The sequence below is a fragment of the Drosophila nasuta genome, unplaced genomic scaffold, assembly GCF_023558535.2.
Source record: "Drosophila nasuta strain 15112-1781.00 unplaced genomic scaffold, ASM2355853v1 ctg19_pilon, whole genome shotgun sequence".
NCBI lineage: Eukaryota > Metazoa > Arthropoda > Insecta > Diptera > Drosophilidae > Drosophila > Drosophila nasuta.
Genome location: NW_026869420.1, coordinates 249,701 through 267,577, shown reverse-complemented (window position 1 = coordinate 267,577; position 17,877 = coordinate 249,701). Strand labels below are relative to the sequence as shown.

The window sequence follows — 17,877 nt, the reverse complement described above, 5'->3', positions numbered from 1 at the left end:
TGTGTACTTTGCTATTTCTTTTCTGTCGTATCGCGTTTGTCTATTTTAACACACTCCTGTGTATGCAATATCTCTTCATGTTGTTGTATTCAAAATAACAAGAGAGTTGCTCTTCTAATAGCATCCATCTCCGTATACGTACATAAACAGCAGCAATCACACCGAGCAATAAAGATTCACGCTGCTGTTTGTGTTTTACTTAAACAATTTTGTTTTTTTCCAACAGGGATTTTTTTCTTCGTCTGTTTTCTTGTGTCGGCTTTGCTCACTATTCTGTGACAGCCGAAGTTCTTCTCCATTTTGTGCTTGTTTTCGGCTGTCCGCTTTACCGTGAGTCTTTGTTGAAAAAGACTCTAAAGTGACTGCCGAAGCATAGTATGTCCAAGAGCCAAAAGAGCGAAAAGGACTCAAAACACTCGTTAAAGCTTCCGACCACAGCTCGTCGCCTGTCGTCCGCTTCGCCCGCTCCTTCGGGGTCCAAATCCGCCACCCCTGCCGCTCAACCCCGAGTAAAAGTCGATCGTCCGTCGCCGTCTGCTTCTGCAAAGACTCCGCCGTTGCGTAGATCTTCGACTGCTCCACGTAGTCAGGCAACTACCCGTTCCGTCCAAGCTAAACTTAGCGAAACCCGTGCGAGGGCCCTCAGCAACTTCGTCAGTATCTCCGACAGACTGGTGCACTTTGAGAGTCGGGTCAGAGGGCCTGCAGCCGAAGCGACATGTATCAGGAGCTGCAGAGCACGATTCAGCGTTGCTTGACCGCTCTTGAGCATTCAGACATTTTCGTCTGTGAACGGGCTACAGACGGAAATGTCTGAATGCTCAAGAGCGGTCAAGCAACGCTGAATCGTGCTCTGCAGCTCCTTGATAGCTGCTCCAGACTCTTGGGTAACCGTGGACAGGTTGATAGTCTCGACAGTCTGTCTCCGACAGACTGGTGCAGATTGCATCCTCGTTTTCCTCTGCTCGTCCAAACTCCCAAGCTTACAGTCTCGTTGTGGGAGCAATCTTTGTTGGACAAAGCGAAAATTCCCGCATGGCAGGATATGAGCACGTTCCTTAATGAGCGCTATCGTACGCTGGAAGCGATTGAGGACGTGAAACAGACTGCCAACCCACAGAACGCGACTGCAGGACCATCCCGTCCGCAGAATTCCAAGGGGTCAACTCCCTTTGAGGCCCGAGTCACTCCGAAAGGCAAATCGTGTGACTTGTGCTCAAAGGAGAGTCACAATGTCCGGATGTGTCCGCGTTTTTGCAAATGTCGGTCAATGAGAGAATGACCTACATCAAACAGAAAAGTCTCTGTTTAAACTGTTTCGCAAGAGGTCACCAACTCCGAGAGTGTACGAGTGCGCACAATTGCTTTACATGCAAAGGTCGGCACAACACTCTTCTTCATCGGGGCGACAGTGCACACAATGGTGGGCACAATATACAGTCCGCTCCGAATCCAACGGCAACCAATGTGCAAAATTTCTTTGCCAATAATGCTCAGAATGTCCTTCTCGGCACGCGGCCATCAATGTATGCCATTTGGGCACTAAATACACCGCACGTGCGCTAATTGATTCCGGGTCCGAAGCGACCTTCATTTCTGAGCGTCTGATCCAACGCATTAAGTTGCCTTTCCAGTCCTTGCGAGCCCAGGTATCCGGGCTAAATCACGCAGTTGCGGCCCAATCGCAGAAGTTATGTCACTTCAGCATTGGCTCTCCGACGAAGCCGAGGCTCCATATCGAGACTTCGGCATTCGTAATTCCACAGTTGGCAGGCAAACTGCCCTCCTTCGATATGCCGCGAACTTTCCTAAGGGATCTACCAGCGATAGAACTGGCAGATCCACACTTCTACAAGAGCGCTCAGATTGATATTCTAATTGGCGCGGATATCCTTCCGTCGGTCATCTTGAGCGGCTCCCGGTCAAACATTTGTGGCTCACTTCTTGGGCAGGAAACCGTGTTTGGCTGGATTCTTACCGGCCCCGTCTCCCAGAATGTGTCGACAACTGTTTCTGCGTTTTCGACAAGAGTCGCCCTCCAAGCAGACGAACAGCTCGACAGCCTACTTTCCAAATTTTGGGAGGTGGAGGATATTCCAGCGAATCTGATAAAGGAGTCAGACTTCGTTTGCGAAGAAAAGTTCGTTAAGACTACTTCTCGTAGCAAATGTGGCAGATATTGGGTGACTCTTCCATTCCGGAAGACCGATGGCATTGAACTGGGTCATTCCAGATCTATAGCGCTGGCTCAATTCTCAAGAACGAGAATCGTTTGTCAAGAAACGATTCTCTAAAGGAACAGTACAATGCCGTTCTCCAGGAGTACGTGGACTTGGGTCATATGACACCCATATCGCCTCAGGCGATTGTGACGACTCCTAATTTCTACCTGCCTCACCACGCCGTGTTCAAACCAGATAGCACCACAACGAAGGTGCGGGTCGTTTTCAACGCATCTTGTCCATCCTCAAATGGCAATAGTCTGAATGATATCCTTCATTCAGGGCCCATTCTCCAATCGGATCTCACGTTGCAGATTCTCAGATGGCGATACTATCGATATGTGTTCAATGCGGACATTACGAAGATGTATCGCCAAATCCTCATGGACTCGAAGCACACACCGTTCCAACAAAATCTGTTCCGTACGTCGGACGGTGAGATCCGTGACTTCGAGTTGAACACAGTGACATTCGGTGTCAACTGTGCGCTTTTCCTGGCTCTACGAGTCATACGAGACATACGCTTGGAGTATCCTCTCGCAAGTCGAGTCATTTCCAACAACATGTACGTGGACGACGTCCTGGCGGGGACACACACGAAAGAAGAGGCCATCCGGACCATTGCGGAAGTGTGTGCAGCCCTGGACAGCGCTGGCTTCCCGCTGAGGAAGTGGACGTCGAACCATAAGAGCGTGTTGAAGGACATTCCAAAGGACCATCTACTTCGAGAAGATTTCCTCAAACTCGAAGACTCCAGTACGGCGAAAACTCTGGGCATCAGGTGGCAAGCTCACGATGACGAGTTCTTCTTCATGCCACCAGAAGTTGCCCATCAGGACTCCTACACGAAGAGGGAAGTGCTTTCGCAAATCGCTAAGCTTTTCGACCCAGCCGGATGGCTGGCCCTTTCGTTATCCGAGCCAAGATCTTCATGCAGGAGATCTGGCTGAGAACGCTCGAATGGCAAGAGCATTTACCCACGGATCTTTTACTCCAATGGAAGGAGTACCTCCAGAGCTATCCTGTTCTGGGAAGGATCCGATTCCAAGATGGGTCCAATTCCAGACACGAGTGAAGCTCCAGTACCACGGATTCTGTGATGCGTCAGAAAGGGCGTATGGAGCGGCGCCAAGAACTGGTCGCATGTGCGATCCGAGCACAATCCGGCAGATCTGCCACAAGACTTGATTCGGATCAATGGCCAACATCTCCAAGTCCCATTCCCGAGACTCGGCTGGAGCAGCGGATTAAGTGCAACGTCGCTAAGTTACCTCCTAACCCTGACTTCCTGAGTAAGTTCTCCGAGTCATCCAATCATCCTCTTGTATTCCTCGTCCTTTGCACGACTCTTGGTTCGTTTCACCCATCGTATATCCTTACATGGGGTTACCAAATCGTCATGCGGCTGATCCGTTCCAGATTCTGGATTCCAAAATTGAAGGTCCTCGTCAAATCCACCATCAACTGTTGCAAGGTTTGCGTGATCTACAAGAAGAGATTGCATACCCAAATGATGGGGACTTGCCCAAGGAAAGGGCGTCCTACTCGAGACTTTTCACGCACACTGGAGTTGACTTCGCCGGCCCATTCGAAATAAAAATTACACTGGCCGAGTCTGCCTCATCACCAAAGGGTATGTCGGCGTCGTGCTTCAGCACGAAGGCGATCCAATTTGGAGGCAACATCGGATCTCACGACGGAGAAATTCCTGGCCGCATTCTCCCGTTTCATCGCTCGGCGCGGGTGTCCATACCAGATGTACTCGGACAACGGAAAACCTTCGTTGGAGCTGACAAGGTGATCTCCAACGACTTCTTGAAAACAACGAGGGAGTGCGTCATCGCACAACACGCCCACAAGAGCCTATCCTGGCACTTCAACCCGCCGGGCGCCCGCATATGGGTGGATTATGGGAAGCCGGCGTAAAGAGTTTTAAGGCACTCTTTACAAGGCGACCTCCACCGGGAAGTATACGTTCGAAGAGTTGTCCACTCTTCTCGCTAAGATCGAAGCCTGCCTGAATTCGAGGGCGATTTCCTATGTCCGAGGACCCTTCGGACTTACTAGCGCTCACTCCTGGCCATTTCCCTTGTAGGTGGCCCACTTATTTCGGTGTTGGAACCACCACTAACCACCGGCCACCTCCATCCTCAATCGGTAGCAGCGACTGAAGGCTTTTCACCAACAATTTTGTTTCCGTTGGAAAGATGAGTACCTGAAGGAGCTGCACAAACAGACGAAATGGCAATCCCCTACACGGAACCTTCGGATCGGTGACATGGTCGTCATAAAGAAGACAACCCTCCCTCGAACGAGTGGCGCCTAGGACGGGTGCTGACGACATGTCCAGGCACCGATGCCAAGGTCCGAGTTGTAGATGTGCTCACGGCGCGGGGTACTATCCGAAGACCCATTGCCAAACTCATTCTACCCCGATGGACAGCAAGACTGACCCTCCACGTCAGAAGGACTGAAGGACGAATAACCTACTATTCCGTACTCCTATTCGCCGTCCTATGTTGTCTTATGCTGTCCTGTTCCATGTGCCATTGACAATGCCAAGAGGCTACTACAATAATCGTTTGTTGTTTTTCTTGTTTCATTTCATGTAGTATGCCATCACATACTTCATCCCCACCAGGACCGCCCCGCTGGCACCAACTCGTTCCGGCGTCGCGTGTGCCGTGGAATCCACCCACTCCGGAAGTGTCAGCGATTCCTGAGGCTGACAGCGGAGAAACTGTTGAGAGCAGTACCCATCAACAAGTACTGCTCTAACTGTTTGGCTCACCAACACTCCCGGCAATCCTGACGCACCACCACACGCTGCTGCACTTCAAGGCGGCACGCAGCGTTCGCCCCAATCGTCAGCGACGAGGCAACACGGCCACGATCCCGAACCCCAACACGGCCACGTTCGCGAACCCCACCAGGACCACGTTCGCGAAACCCACCACGGCCACGTTCACGAACCCAAGCACGGTCACTTTCCCGAACTCCAGCACGGTCACGTCTCCCCAGCGTCCGGCCTCACCTACGTCCGAGGGGTTTTTCCGACGTCGCTCTCATCCTTGCTGCAGGACAAGGCTGTGAGCATCCTTCCCACGGCCAACATCCTAATCGACACCGGATGTAAGACATTCGAGATGCGAGCGCTGCAAGGGGAGGATGTTGATGTCAGATGACTGCAGGTGTGACCACTCAGGCCAGCTGACAGTGTGGTCGCGATCGAAAGTTATCGATAGCGACAAAGCTGGTATACTTTGCGTGTGACGGTGTCATACGCGCAGTCACACTGTTCTTGGTTTCCTCTTGTGATGGTCACCCTGCCCTTTTAGTGCTTTTCTGTTTTTTATCATATGTTCAAACATTCTTCTGCGCACATGCACAAGTATATTTTCAAGTGTCGAATAAAAGTTTGTAAAAGTGAACAAACCCACTACGTACGAAAAGTGAAAGTGTTTTTATTTATTTGAAAGACGCCCCCTACACATCTACTATACGTCGATATTTCAGGAACTGCAGATCCTAGCTGAGGACTCTGTTCCTTATCTTTCGGGCATCTGTTTGAAGATAAGTAGCAGAATCCATGGTACGAGGTGTCTGGCGGTCAGACTGAAAAGCTATGGGGCTCCCAAGAACAAAATTAGCCAAAACGGTCTCAGAATGGACTCATTAAATAATTCAACCCGGGCTGGGATGTCAGCCCAAACGTCGGTGAAACGCGTGACTGCTACCACCGGCGGGCACGGGGAGAGATCCTCTCTGCGTGTCGCCAGGGGTCACACCTCTGAGGCGGCGGAAGCAGGCCGTATCAGTTGTAACAACACTGCCACCAAAAATTCGAGGTTGGTGCGCGCGGGTGCTGTGGTCTTAACCGACACGGACCAAAAGAGCGCTGCGCCAACTTCTACGGTGGAGGGGAACGTCTTCCTTTCAGTCACCCCTGCCTATCGCCAGCACCTCCAAGGTTGCGCAGCGGGGCATGGGGGCTGAAGGAGAAGGCCAAAATAAGGCGGCGACCCGTATTCACGCAAGGCTTAGTGGCGTAGCTAACCTGTCCGTCAAGGACCAGGAGAGGCTTGCCTGGGCCAACACGTGGATGCGGGAAAACCCCTTCCAAAGACACTAAAGTGCAGACCGGTTCTACCGGCCCTGCCAACAACAAGGTGGAGTCCATGGCAAGCAAGCGCCAACGGTCCGCTGAGAGTCCCAAGCAAGGGGCCCCAATGAGCAAGAGGCTGCGAGCACCTGGCTCCACCAACACGGACTCGAACAAGACGAGACAGAGAGCAACGGTTGCCGAAACTGTCATGCGGCATCTCGCCGTTGCTCTCATAGACAGAGGGACCCTAACGGGAAAATGTCTGCAGAGCGGTGGCGGTTGACCCATAGCGACCGTACCCAAACTGGACGGACTGTGGGAGGGGCCAAGCTGGCCGTGGTGGTCAGGAATAATATTCCGTTCATGCCGAAGGCGAAAGTCCTTTTCCCAATAGTTGTTCAGGGCAAGCGGGCGCTTCACCTGCTTAAAAAGCAGAACCCGGCCATACCGACGAGTGATTGGTCCGTGCTGAAGGTTGATGAACCTTTACCCAGTGGTGGGCAGTATGTGATCATTCAGATCAATGAGGAGGCCGAGGATCTGCTATATAAACGCAATGGGAAGATGGCGTGGGGCTTTGGGAGCGAGTACCTTCGCCTCAAAAACGTCATCCCAACGACAACGACACACACACGCTGAGGTCAGGGGAGGTTGAGGCAGATCTCGGTCTCGAGAGCGTGACCGACGCCACCCAGCACCTCAGCTTGACTGATGAGACGGAGGAGGTGGGGAGGAACTGTCCATGAAGACGGCGCCCCCGCGAGTTTGCTAACCTCTAATGAGTGTGCTGCAACTCAACCTCCATAAATCTAAAGCGGCTTCGGCGGAGCTACTCCTTGCCATGGAGGAAGTGTCCGCCTACGCGGCTTTAGTCCAAGAACCGTGGATAGCGTCGGGCAACACGGTTGCTGGGCTGAAGTCGCTTAATTACGATCTGTACGTCCCGACATTGTTAAGTAGATCGAGAACTGCCATCCTTTTAAAAAAGGGGCTAAAAGCTCAGCTACTACCTAATTACAGCAATGACGATCTTACCGTGGTGGTGCTGGAGAGCCGTGAGGGATGTTTGCTGCTGGCATCCTGCTACATGGAGCACGACATGCCGGCTCCACCTGACGAGCTGCGGAGGCTGTTGGACATGGTCTGCTCCTCCACAAACATATTATAATCGGAACGGACGCCAACGCCCACCATAGTGTCTGGGGAAGTCCCGACATTAACGACAGGGTGAGTCAGTTCTTGATTTTATCCTTAACTATAAGCTTAGACTAGCCAACAGAGGTGAGGTATCTACCTATGTAGGTCCCACGTCTTGTAATGTGCTGGACTTAACGATTCCTGGAAAGACCCTCCTTCTCGGATCATAAGTACATTCAATTTACCATTCCTTTTAACAGGGTACCTGCGGCTCAGCCGTTCAGAAATCCCCGAAATACTAACTGGGCGAAATTCTCTAGCCTTGTTTCCAAGTCCTTGATCCGCCGGGTAACATCAACTCGGTACAGGACCTAGAAACAAATGTCAATGTCCTCTCAACAGGACTACTTTCTGCATTTCGCCAGGCTGCAATAAGATCAATATACTCTGATGTGGTCAAGTCCAAAGTTGTCCTGGACAGCAGAAGAGCAATAGAGTCGCTGAACGCATCTGCGGTCGTGCGTATCTATTGGATCCCAAGCCACCAGGGCATCGATGGCAACGAGATCGCAGACACTCTCGCCAAAGAGGAGTGGGGCTCGATGTCGGTAATATGTGCAATGTTCCGATATCCCTGCGAACTCTAGGCAGAGAAATTGAGGTGCGCTCTAGACTTCAGTGGGACGCTAGCTGGCGCAATGCCAACTCGTGCAAAAATGCAAGGCTGATGTGTGCTTCTACTAACAACAACATAACCATTTCGTCATGCAGCTTTCAAGGAAAGACTGCAGACTAATGCTAGACATTTCAACTGGTCACTGTCTGTCGGCTGTCCATGCTGTAAAGCTGGGTATCACGAACAGTGATCAGTGCAGGAAATGCAACGAGCCCGGGGTTAAGGAAACACTCAAGCATCTTCTCTGTAGATGCCCAGCGTTATCCCGACTCCGGTTGAAATACCTTAATTTGCCGTTTCACAATGATCTTCGGAAGTTTCACGGCTACCTCCTAGGATGCTGCTGGCTTTTGCCAAAAATGCATCCATACTGCGCGATTTTTGAGACGTAGATAAGCTACCGGTACAGCTACGGACCTCCACTGGTCTATGCTTTGCCCCATACAGGGGCAGCCGGTCCTACCTAAAACCTAACATTTGCATTAAATGGAAACACATCAGTTATAACCGAAATTTTTCCCACAAATTGAATTAAATAGAAATTATGAGTGTGCTCTCATTGACTTTCACACATACAATTCTATACCAAACGTAGATAGAGGGAACAATCTATTTCATATTGGAAATAAATGTATAGAAATACCTGTTGGATCGTATGAACTTGAAGAGATTGCAACATATATTATTGATGTCCTAAAGGGCTATGGTTTTTATGATGCGTTAAAAATAGAAACCAACAACAAGTTACCACTAAAAAGAAACAGTATATTTTAATCCTGAACGAAGTATTGGAAAGCTATTTGGATTTGGTGCACGTATTCTAAAACCGCACAATACTGAAATCTATGTCTCAGATAACCCTGTGAATAAATAAATAAATAAATACAATTAGATTGGAATGCAACATTATCAGTGGCTCATATGTGCTTCATGAATTTGGGATCAATGTTCCTCCGGGATATAAAATGAGTATTACACCACGAAACTTGATTTATTTACCTATTAACACTAGAGAAATAAGCACGCTTGAAGTACGGATAACTGATCAGGAGGGAGAATTAATCAATTTTTATTATTTATAATAAAAGGTCGTCACATCACCTCACAACCCCATTACTAAATTTAAAGGTGAAGTGAAACATCATCATCATTATCATCTCGAGGACCATCATATCCACGACCTGCGGTATCATTAAAAAATAAACTGATTTTAAAATCACTTGGATTTAATATTCAGTAAAATTACTATCTTCATTTCAAAGGAATGAAATTTTTTGTGCAAGGTAAACCTCACAATGATGAGAGTATCACGAAAAAAGAATATCACACTTATTACCCATATCAGCAGAACAAAACAAATGATGAAGTTCGTATTACAATACAAAACCAAGATTTGTATGTGTTGCCGTCTAAAAGTTTCCACTTTGAAGGGACACTTAGTAAAATTACTAACCAAAATTCGGCACAACTATACAACAAATGATGTTGCCGACTTGCTTAAAAATAATTGCATGGCCTATTTTTGGATGAAATAAGATATGAATTGAACGAATGCGAACTGGATAGAACACGGTTTACTGGAATCACATCTACTCTGAAAAACTTTCTTTCTATTGGTCGACAGGAGTCTTTATGATATCGTAATGCCGGGTGGAGTGGAGGAGAGAGTATATCTTCCGGAGGATATTTCAGCTTTTCAATTCCACTAAAAATGCTAATGGGATTCGCTGAAGATCATAAAAAGTTATATTAAATTGTAAACATGAACTCATTCTCTTACTAGCTAAAAATATATATTTTTTTTAACTTTGCTTTTATTTATTGAATTTTCTTCTTAATTTTGAGACTAACAATAAGTTTACGAATCTTAACATTAAAGTTTATCTAACAGTGTGTTAAAACAGCATTCTGGTTGCGCGTCCCTCAAGTCGGTCGCTGGGTAGGTGAGTCATTGCGACGAAGACGTGATTGGTTGCTCAACCTTGATAGACCTCTCGCCAGGTGGTTAGGTGCAACAGTAGCTTGGTAAAGTACTTTTTCTTCTGTTCTGCGATCACTTCTTTGACTGGTAGAATGTTTAAGTCGCGTTGTATGTTTTCGTTGCGAACGTACCACGGTGCCCCGGTGATGGTTCTCAAGATCTTCGACTGAGCTCGCTGGACTATGTCAATATTACTGTTGCTGGCATTTCCCATAACTGGGAGCCGTACATCCATATAGGTTTTAGTACCGAGTTATACAGCAGGACTTTATATTCAAGGCTAAGGGGAGACCGAGCGTTGATAAGCCAATGGAGGCTGCTGGCTTTTAGCTTTAGGTGTGTTCTTTTGGCTTCAATGTGCCGGCGCCATGTGAGTCTTCTGTCGAGGTGTACTCCTAGATATGTCACTTCGTTTGCTTGCGGGAGTAGAGTGTTGTTTAACGTTAGCGGCGGGCAGTTCTGCCTGTTTAGGTGAATGTAACGTGCTTGCATTTTTGTTCGTTCACTCTAATTCGCCAATCTGATAGCCATTTTTCAACATCGACCATGTGAAGGGCTAGCTGCGCAGTTGCTTGCCTCGGGCATTTTGAGCGGCTAAGAATAGCTGTATCATCAGCAAACGTAGATGTTGTTATTCGTGTACTTGTCGGGAGGTCTGCTGTGTAGAGGACGTATAGTGTTGGCCCTAGCACACTACCTTGAGGAACTCCAGCTCCAACAGTGAAATCATCAGATATAGCAGTGTTGCATCTCACAACAAATTTTCTGTCGTAAAGGTAAGACTCTAAAAGCTTATGGGTGTTGCTGGGGAGCATTGTCTTGATCTTGTACATTAGACCTTCTAGCCAGACTCTATCAAATGCTTGAGAGACATCTAAAAATATGGCAGTACAGTACTCTCGTTTTTCGAACGCGTTCCGAATTTCTGATGTTATCCGGTTGACCTGCTCAATTGTTCCGTGCTTCTCGCGAAACCCCAATTGGAGTGACGGGATTCCTCCCTGAGTCTTAGGTATATGTTTATCCGAGTCAAAACGCATTTTCAAAGAGTTTAGATAAGCATGAAAGTAGGCTTATAGCTCTATACGACGTGGGGAGTGTGTGGTCTTTTCCCGGCTTTGCTATCATTATTATAATTGACTTTTTCCATCTCACTGGATAGTAGCCAAGTTTTGCAAATGGCATTGAAAAGCTGGGTGATAGTGCAAACGGCGCAATATGGGAGTTCAAAGATCATTTTGGGAGTTATGTGATCGCAGCCCGGAGATTTTTCGGATTCAGTTGATTTTGATGATGCTAACGATTTCATTTGGGCGAAATTCGATTGGCTCATGTTGAAGCTGAGGCTCATATGGGATAGTCGGCAAAAGTAAACTCACTTGTGGGAGGATTTGGTTGGAATGTATTCCAACTTAAAAATGTATTTTAAGGTGGTTGGCAAACGTGCTGGCTCTGTCTGCATCACTGCGCGCCCAGCCTCCTGTGGGATTTCTAATAGGCATCACGGTTTCTTTCGGTGAGCTCAGAGTTGGGTGAGCTCTCCATATTGAGTTTTTGTACTAGAAGTACACAGTTGCTCTATGAAGTGGCGTTGGACATATGCTTCTTCTTGTTGTAGAGCTTTAGTAAGTTCACGTGAGGCATGTCTTAAACTTTGCTTAGCAGATGGCGATCCGTGGAATTGCCACTCTCGACGTAAACGTCGCTTTCGAGGACGAGCTGCTCGATTTGTAGATTTGTCTTCTTTCGATTGATTTGTGCATTTATGGTTTGAGGTGTTGAAGCTTGGGCTGCAGAGACAAGTACAGACTCCAGTGAATTAACAAAGCTGTCTACGTTGTAATAGGCCGCTTGTCGTAGTTGAAATTGACTAAGCCTAAAAGTATGCAACATTTTTCCTTCTTTTTTCACACAACCATAATTATACCTATTATTTATTATATTATTTATTTATATGTTTATTGTCCTAGTTAATTTGTATTATTTAATTTGTTTAGTTGTATAAAATAATTTGTAGTCTGAGAAAATGGTACTCAATGTCTTGTCATGTTTTGTTCTGAGAAGCGGAGCTTCATTTACAAATGAGACTGAAAGCTCCAAAAATAGCGCCATCTATTGGTGGACTACGATACATGCAAGCATGAATTGCTAGATCAGCTGATCGTGTTAAGTCCAGACCAAAATAGACAAGCGATTACCTTTTGAGTAGGATTAATTGTCAAATTTCCGAAAAAAGGTTTTTGTTGTTGGTTTTGACTGGAAGAAAAATGGTTAGCAGCTTATGTGCAGAACCTAAGTAAAAAAATAGTGGAGAAGTGCATGTGCTTTAATAGAAAAAAAAGTACATCAGTGAAGTGGTTGGTGTAGTAAGATGCTTAAAACGTACTTAAGAGTATACAAAGATACTTCATTGTATAATTGTTATACTGAGTCGTTAATCTGGTCATCTTCCTTTTTTACAAAAGTGCACCTTGCTGTCCACTTGTAGCTGTTTGTCCACTAGAGGAATTTGCCAACTGGCGTAATTTAGTTTTTGTTGTTCTAAGTTTAGTTTGTCTATTTATTTTTAGATTCGGCACCCAGTATTAATTTATATAACACCCGGTATAAAGCTGAATATAATGACCCAGTCATAATGTATATAAAACCCAGTGGGTAAATTATAATAACCCAGTGTGTAAATTATAATAACCCAGTGGTAGAATTTTAAATTAATTTAAAATGAAACTTCAACACACACAACTGCTTGATTAACGGCCAACCACCAAAAGCTCCAAGTCGCAGCTGTGCTGGACACATCAGCTGTCTGGGCCACGCAAACATATGAGCTGTTGCTAGCTGCAGACGCTCATTGAGCACAGGAGAATTGCTTCCCAGCAGGTGGTGTTTCTACTGCAAAACACCTGCTTCCGGCAGCCTTGCGATCTCCGTTGGCTATTTGCTCCGCACTTGTGGTGGCATCAAGGCCGAGTATCTGCGTCACCCAGGAGGAAGGCGAACGGCAGCTTATTTTTTTGTTTGTTTGTTTATTATTGTTAATTTACGTTATGTTGTTTAACTATGCATCTATAAGTGATAGTCCATCAATGTTGTAAGTGTAATATGATGTGGCGAGAAAGTTGAACCAACAACTTTTCTGGGTCCTTCATAATACAAGTACCACTGTACTATTGTATAAAATAGAAATGGCAATCATTTAAGAAGGCATGTAAGGCAACACCTATAGGCAAAATATCTTTGTAAGATTGTATTTAGTTATAAAATTTAATGTTTTTGTATTGCCTGAAAAGCTTGTAAACCATACCTGCATACATTTGTATGTATGCATGTTTGATTTGAGCGACGCTACCGGTCATAGCAGTCAGCTTTCATGCAGGCGCAAAAGCTAGCAATTATTATTATTCCCCACAGATACACCACAGACAGGCACCAACACAAGGAAAGATCTTTCTGCGTGGGAGTCTCTAATGTATGTAAGTCTGTTTAACTTTAACTAATTAATAATACATGAGCTACAGCTAAAGCTTCCCTTTGCTGGTGGTCCATCTGACCATAGCGCTGCTACAGCTGTCTGCAGTCCCAGCGGTCAATGACCTTGCGAGACTGGCAATAGCAAAACATTTCATTGAGTGACAGCCATCAGCTGATCTTCATTTTACTTGCATATAGTGTTTGCCTATATTCGGTGTGATGGTCTAACATTGCATATCTAAAAAGAACCAAAACTAGTTCATTTTAGCTAATTTTTTCCTTCTCTTAATTTAATCAACATTTAAATGCTAAAATAATTATTTATATTATATTTATGCTAGAACATGTTTTATATTTATAGGTTAATTATTTTAGTATTTATTTATTTATTTTTTCCTTTTTGGCCATATTTAATTAATTCTGCCTCATACACACTTAACACATCACTCAATAAGTTCCCGGCCCGACATAAAGGGGCAGTAGTAAGCAAACATCGATATTTTTATGGATAGTGTCAATTATCATAAGCTCTGTGTAAAATTTTACAACTCTGCGACCACGTGCTTTTAAAGTACAATTTTTAAAGTGAAACAACCTTTGAGTTTTTCTACAATATGGAAAAAGGGAATTTCGTGTCCTCATTAAACACTGTATTTTGATGGGAAAGAATACCGTAGAAGCCAAAATTTGGCTTGATAAGCATTACCCGGATTCTTCTCAGGAAAATCAACCATTAAAGATTGGTATAATGAATTTAAACATGGTCGTGTGGTCACCGAAGACGCTGAGCTTAGCGGACTCCCAAAACAGCAGTTACGCCAGAAAATTCCGCAAAAATATGAAAATGGTATTGGCCGATCGCAAATTAAAATTAAAGGAGATAGCTGATGCCTCAAAGATATCAGAAGGCTGTTTGTTTACGATTTTGCATAAACATTTGGATACGAAAAACTTTACTCAAAGTGGGTGCCGCGATTGCTAGCACCGGACCAATAGCAACAAAGTATCGATGCTTTCGAGGCGTGTTTAAGCATGTTGAAGCGCAAAGGGACCGATTTTTTCGCCGTTACGTAACCATGGACGAAACATGGATATACCACTATACCCAGAATCCAGTCGTCAATCTTCTGAGTGGGTGGTAGCCGGTGAAAGCCGTCCTAAGCGTCCCAAAACACAAATATCGTCGGGTAAGGTTATGGCGTCCATATTTTGGGATGCATACGGGATTTTGATTATAGACTACCTGGAGAAAGGTAAAACAATCAACAACGAATATTATATAAAGCTGCCAGTTCGACTGAGCCAAGCGATTTAGAAAAAAGTCCACATATGGCAAAGAAGAAACCGCGGTTGCATCAGGATAATGCACCGTGTGACAAGTCAATGGCAACAATGCTGAAATTAAGCGAATTGAGGTTCGAACTAGTGCCACACCCACCCTACTCTCCAGATTTGGCCCCAGCGACTACTGGCTTTTTGCAGATCTCAAAAGCACCTCCTAGGCGATAGATATCGATCAAATGAGGAGGTGATTGCCGATACTGAGGGCTATTTTGAGGGCAAAAGTTCATACTTCTACAAAAATGTCATCGAAAGGTTGGAGAAGCGCTGGACTGACTGTATAGCCTTAGATGGAAACTAAATTGATGAATAAAAGTAAATTTTAGAAAAAATGTGTTTCTCCCTCTCAGGCCGGAAACTTATTGAGTGGTGTGTTACTATGCTTGTCCGTTAATTTATTTATTTATTTATTTTTCTTGTCATTTCGTTTGTAATGTTAAAATTCAAATCACTTTTCTTATAAGTTAATAAATTAAGTATGTTCGCTTAATTGCTTATTTTTATTTGGAACCATGCCTAACCAAGCAGGAGTAGGTTAGCCGAACCACTGTCTTTTAGGGACCCTGTCAACTTTTAGTTTTTGGCAATGAATGCAGGATCATGGTAGGGTGGGCGTCTGCACACAATAACAGCTGTGTTGCATGAGAGAATGGCTCCGTCTTCTTTGTTAACCTACCTTCCTCTCCTTCTCTTTCTCTTCTCTTTCACTATTGTTTAATGTAACCTTCCCATTACACTCCTTCTTTTCTGTCTTCCCTTATGTACGCGAATTTTAAATGTATTATTGTTATAAGTGGTGCGTCCTATTAGTTGGCCCTTTCCTTGAACCCCATGCTATCTGAGCAAAGCCCGGAGAAGCCAGCGTGTACACCACACTAGTAAACCTTCCACCAGCACCAGACGAATACCTCCTTAGTGATTCGTTACAGATATAATTATAATTTAATAATATATTTTGCGCGCCAATCGTGTGGCCTGTTTTTGTATAGAATCTAAACATGGCCTTTAAAAATATTATATATGCTCTAGAATCAATACCAGCTAGTGATTCAAGTCTTTTGTTTGTCTTTAAACAATATTTGTGTACTAGGTTAGTCTCTTTGTGTCTATTTTATTAGCGAGAAAATAATACCTCGTAAAATCAGGACAAAAGAACTTAACCAAGACGGTAGTGGTTGAAGTTTTCGAAAATAATAGCTTCAAAATGGTTTTATACTCAAACGGTCAAACTGTCTACTGTCATTTATATGCTGTCATATTTCTTTAGGTGTAGAGCTTACTTTGAAAAGTTCGTGGACCAGATCTGCCTCTTGCGGTAAGCAAAACACCTAATGAAAACGATGGAAATAAATTAGTACTACAAAATTAATTCAGCAAATTGACAACTAAACTCATTGACTGGGGTTGCATAGTCCCGTGGTGGCGCAAGTCAGCTTAATGTGTTTAGTATTGTTTATTGCCCGTCTTTATCAATCATAAAAGTTTACAATGTAATATTACTAATTAGGCGATCTATTATCGACTGAGTATGGTTTGCATGCGCTATTACGCTATACTTGGTTTTGAAATAATTGCTCTTAAAGTTGGTATTATTAACATGAAGGAGCTTTATGAATGCTTATATTTTCCCCAATTTCTTTCTTTCCTTTTTAGTGGCTGTTAAGGCATTCACATTTCAATTAGTGTTTGAAACGGATCGTGGCTCAGAGCTGCTTTCTCGTCATACTTATTGAAGGTATGCTTATCTAGCAACTAGTCCTATCCATTCAGGTGGGTTAATAGGAAAATCTGGAGGCTAACTTACACTCTGTGAAGTTTTGCATGGTTTCCAAATATCTTATGAATCGTGTTTGTTTATCAGTTTTGTTGAAATTTGCTTTTGTATTATTATTTATTTATCTATTTAATTGTTCAGTTATTTTTGTGTGTTAATTATTATTTGGTATTTGTTTATTTATTTATTTATTATTTTTCCCCATTATTATTATTTATTTATAAAGTTGTTTGGCGTAGAAAAATTTTCCTTCATTAGCAGAAATTCTGAAGATTAGGTCTTACATATCATGCCAGGTCCCATAATTCAAGGTGAAACCATTTGTTGTGTTTGCACTCAGGAGGTCGAACATCCTGCTCAATTGTTAGCTACAAGGTGCAATCATTATTTTCACCACGCCTGCTTTAATACTCGCACTGACAATAGGAATTTGTGTCCAGTGTGCCGAACTGTGTTAACAAGATCTTCTGTGAATCTTGCTGAAGAATTGGAAGCAGCCAGTTCAAGTGCCACTATGAGAACTAGAGGGCAAGCGAAAGCCACGGCGACGGTCGCATCGGCAAATGCCAATTGTAACAAACCGATTATACACAGCCTATGATAACGTACTCTGCTTACGGGGCCGACTGTTGCTCAGGGCAAATGGGGTGGGTTTTGTTATCTATAGGAGCTGAGGTTACATTATTAAAAAGAGGTAAGAAGAGTTTATCGATATCTTAAACGGCAAAAATCTGAATTGGCATACGAACAAGCCTAAAAGTCGAAGATCACAGATGTTGTGGATCCTCTTCTATACCCTCCCGTCCTGTAAAGCCCATTATGGTCTTTAATGAGTTGTATTCCAGTTAGCCGATGCTAATAATTTTAGTGCGGCCCAATGGGGCAGCACCGGTAGGAACAGTGGCAATCTTCTTTGCTTTTAGCTTATGTATGTGCCCACTGTAACTCCAGCAGCAGTTTTGCGCGAAGATAATGCTCAGGTGAATATATAGCGGTGTTGTTTAAACGCTTTCTAAACGTTTATAAACCCACGCCGCGCTAACTGGCAAAGGCCTAGAAACATTTCTTATTAGAAATATGTATATGCCTATGTAACCCACGTACCTTATAATTATCCAAACAATACTCTGGTGGCTATATCCACGCAGATGGAGAAATCTTTTCCTTTAA

At 44.6% G+C, this 17,877-nt stretch overlaps 1 protein-coding gene across 1 annotated transcript; it reads left to right on the top strand.

Annotated features, from left to right (window-relative positions):
* Positions 1–817: 817 nt before the first annotated feature.
* Positions 818–3,172, top strand: LOC132797770 (uncharacterized). The gene is made up of 3 exons (XM_060809549.1): positions 818–1,226; positions 1,498–2,144; positions 2,234–3,172. Exons 1-3 carry the CDS (start codon positions 818–820, stop codon positions 3,170–3,172), a joined length of 1,995 nt encoding a protein of 664 aa, XP_060665532.1.
* The last annotated feature ends 14,705 nt before the right edge of the window (positions 3,173–17,877 follow it).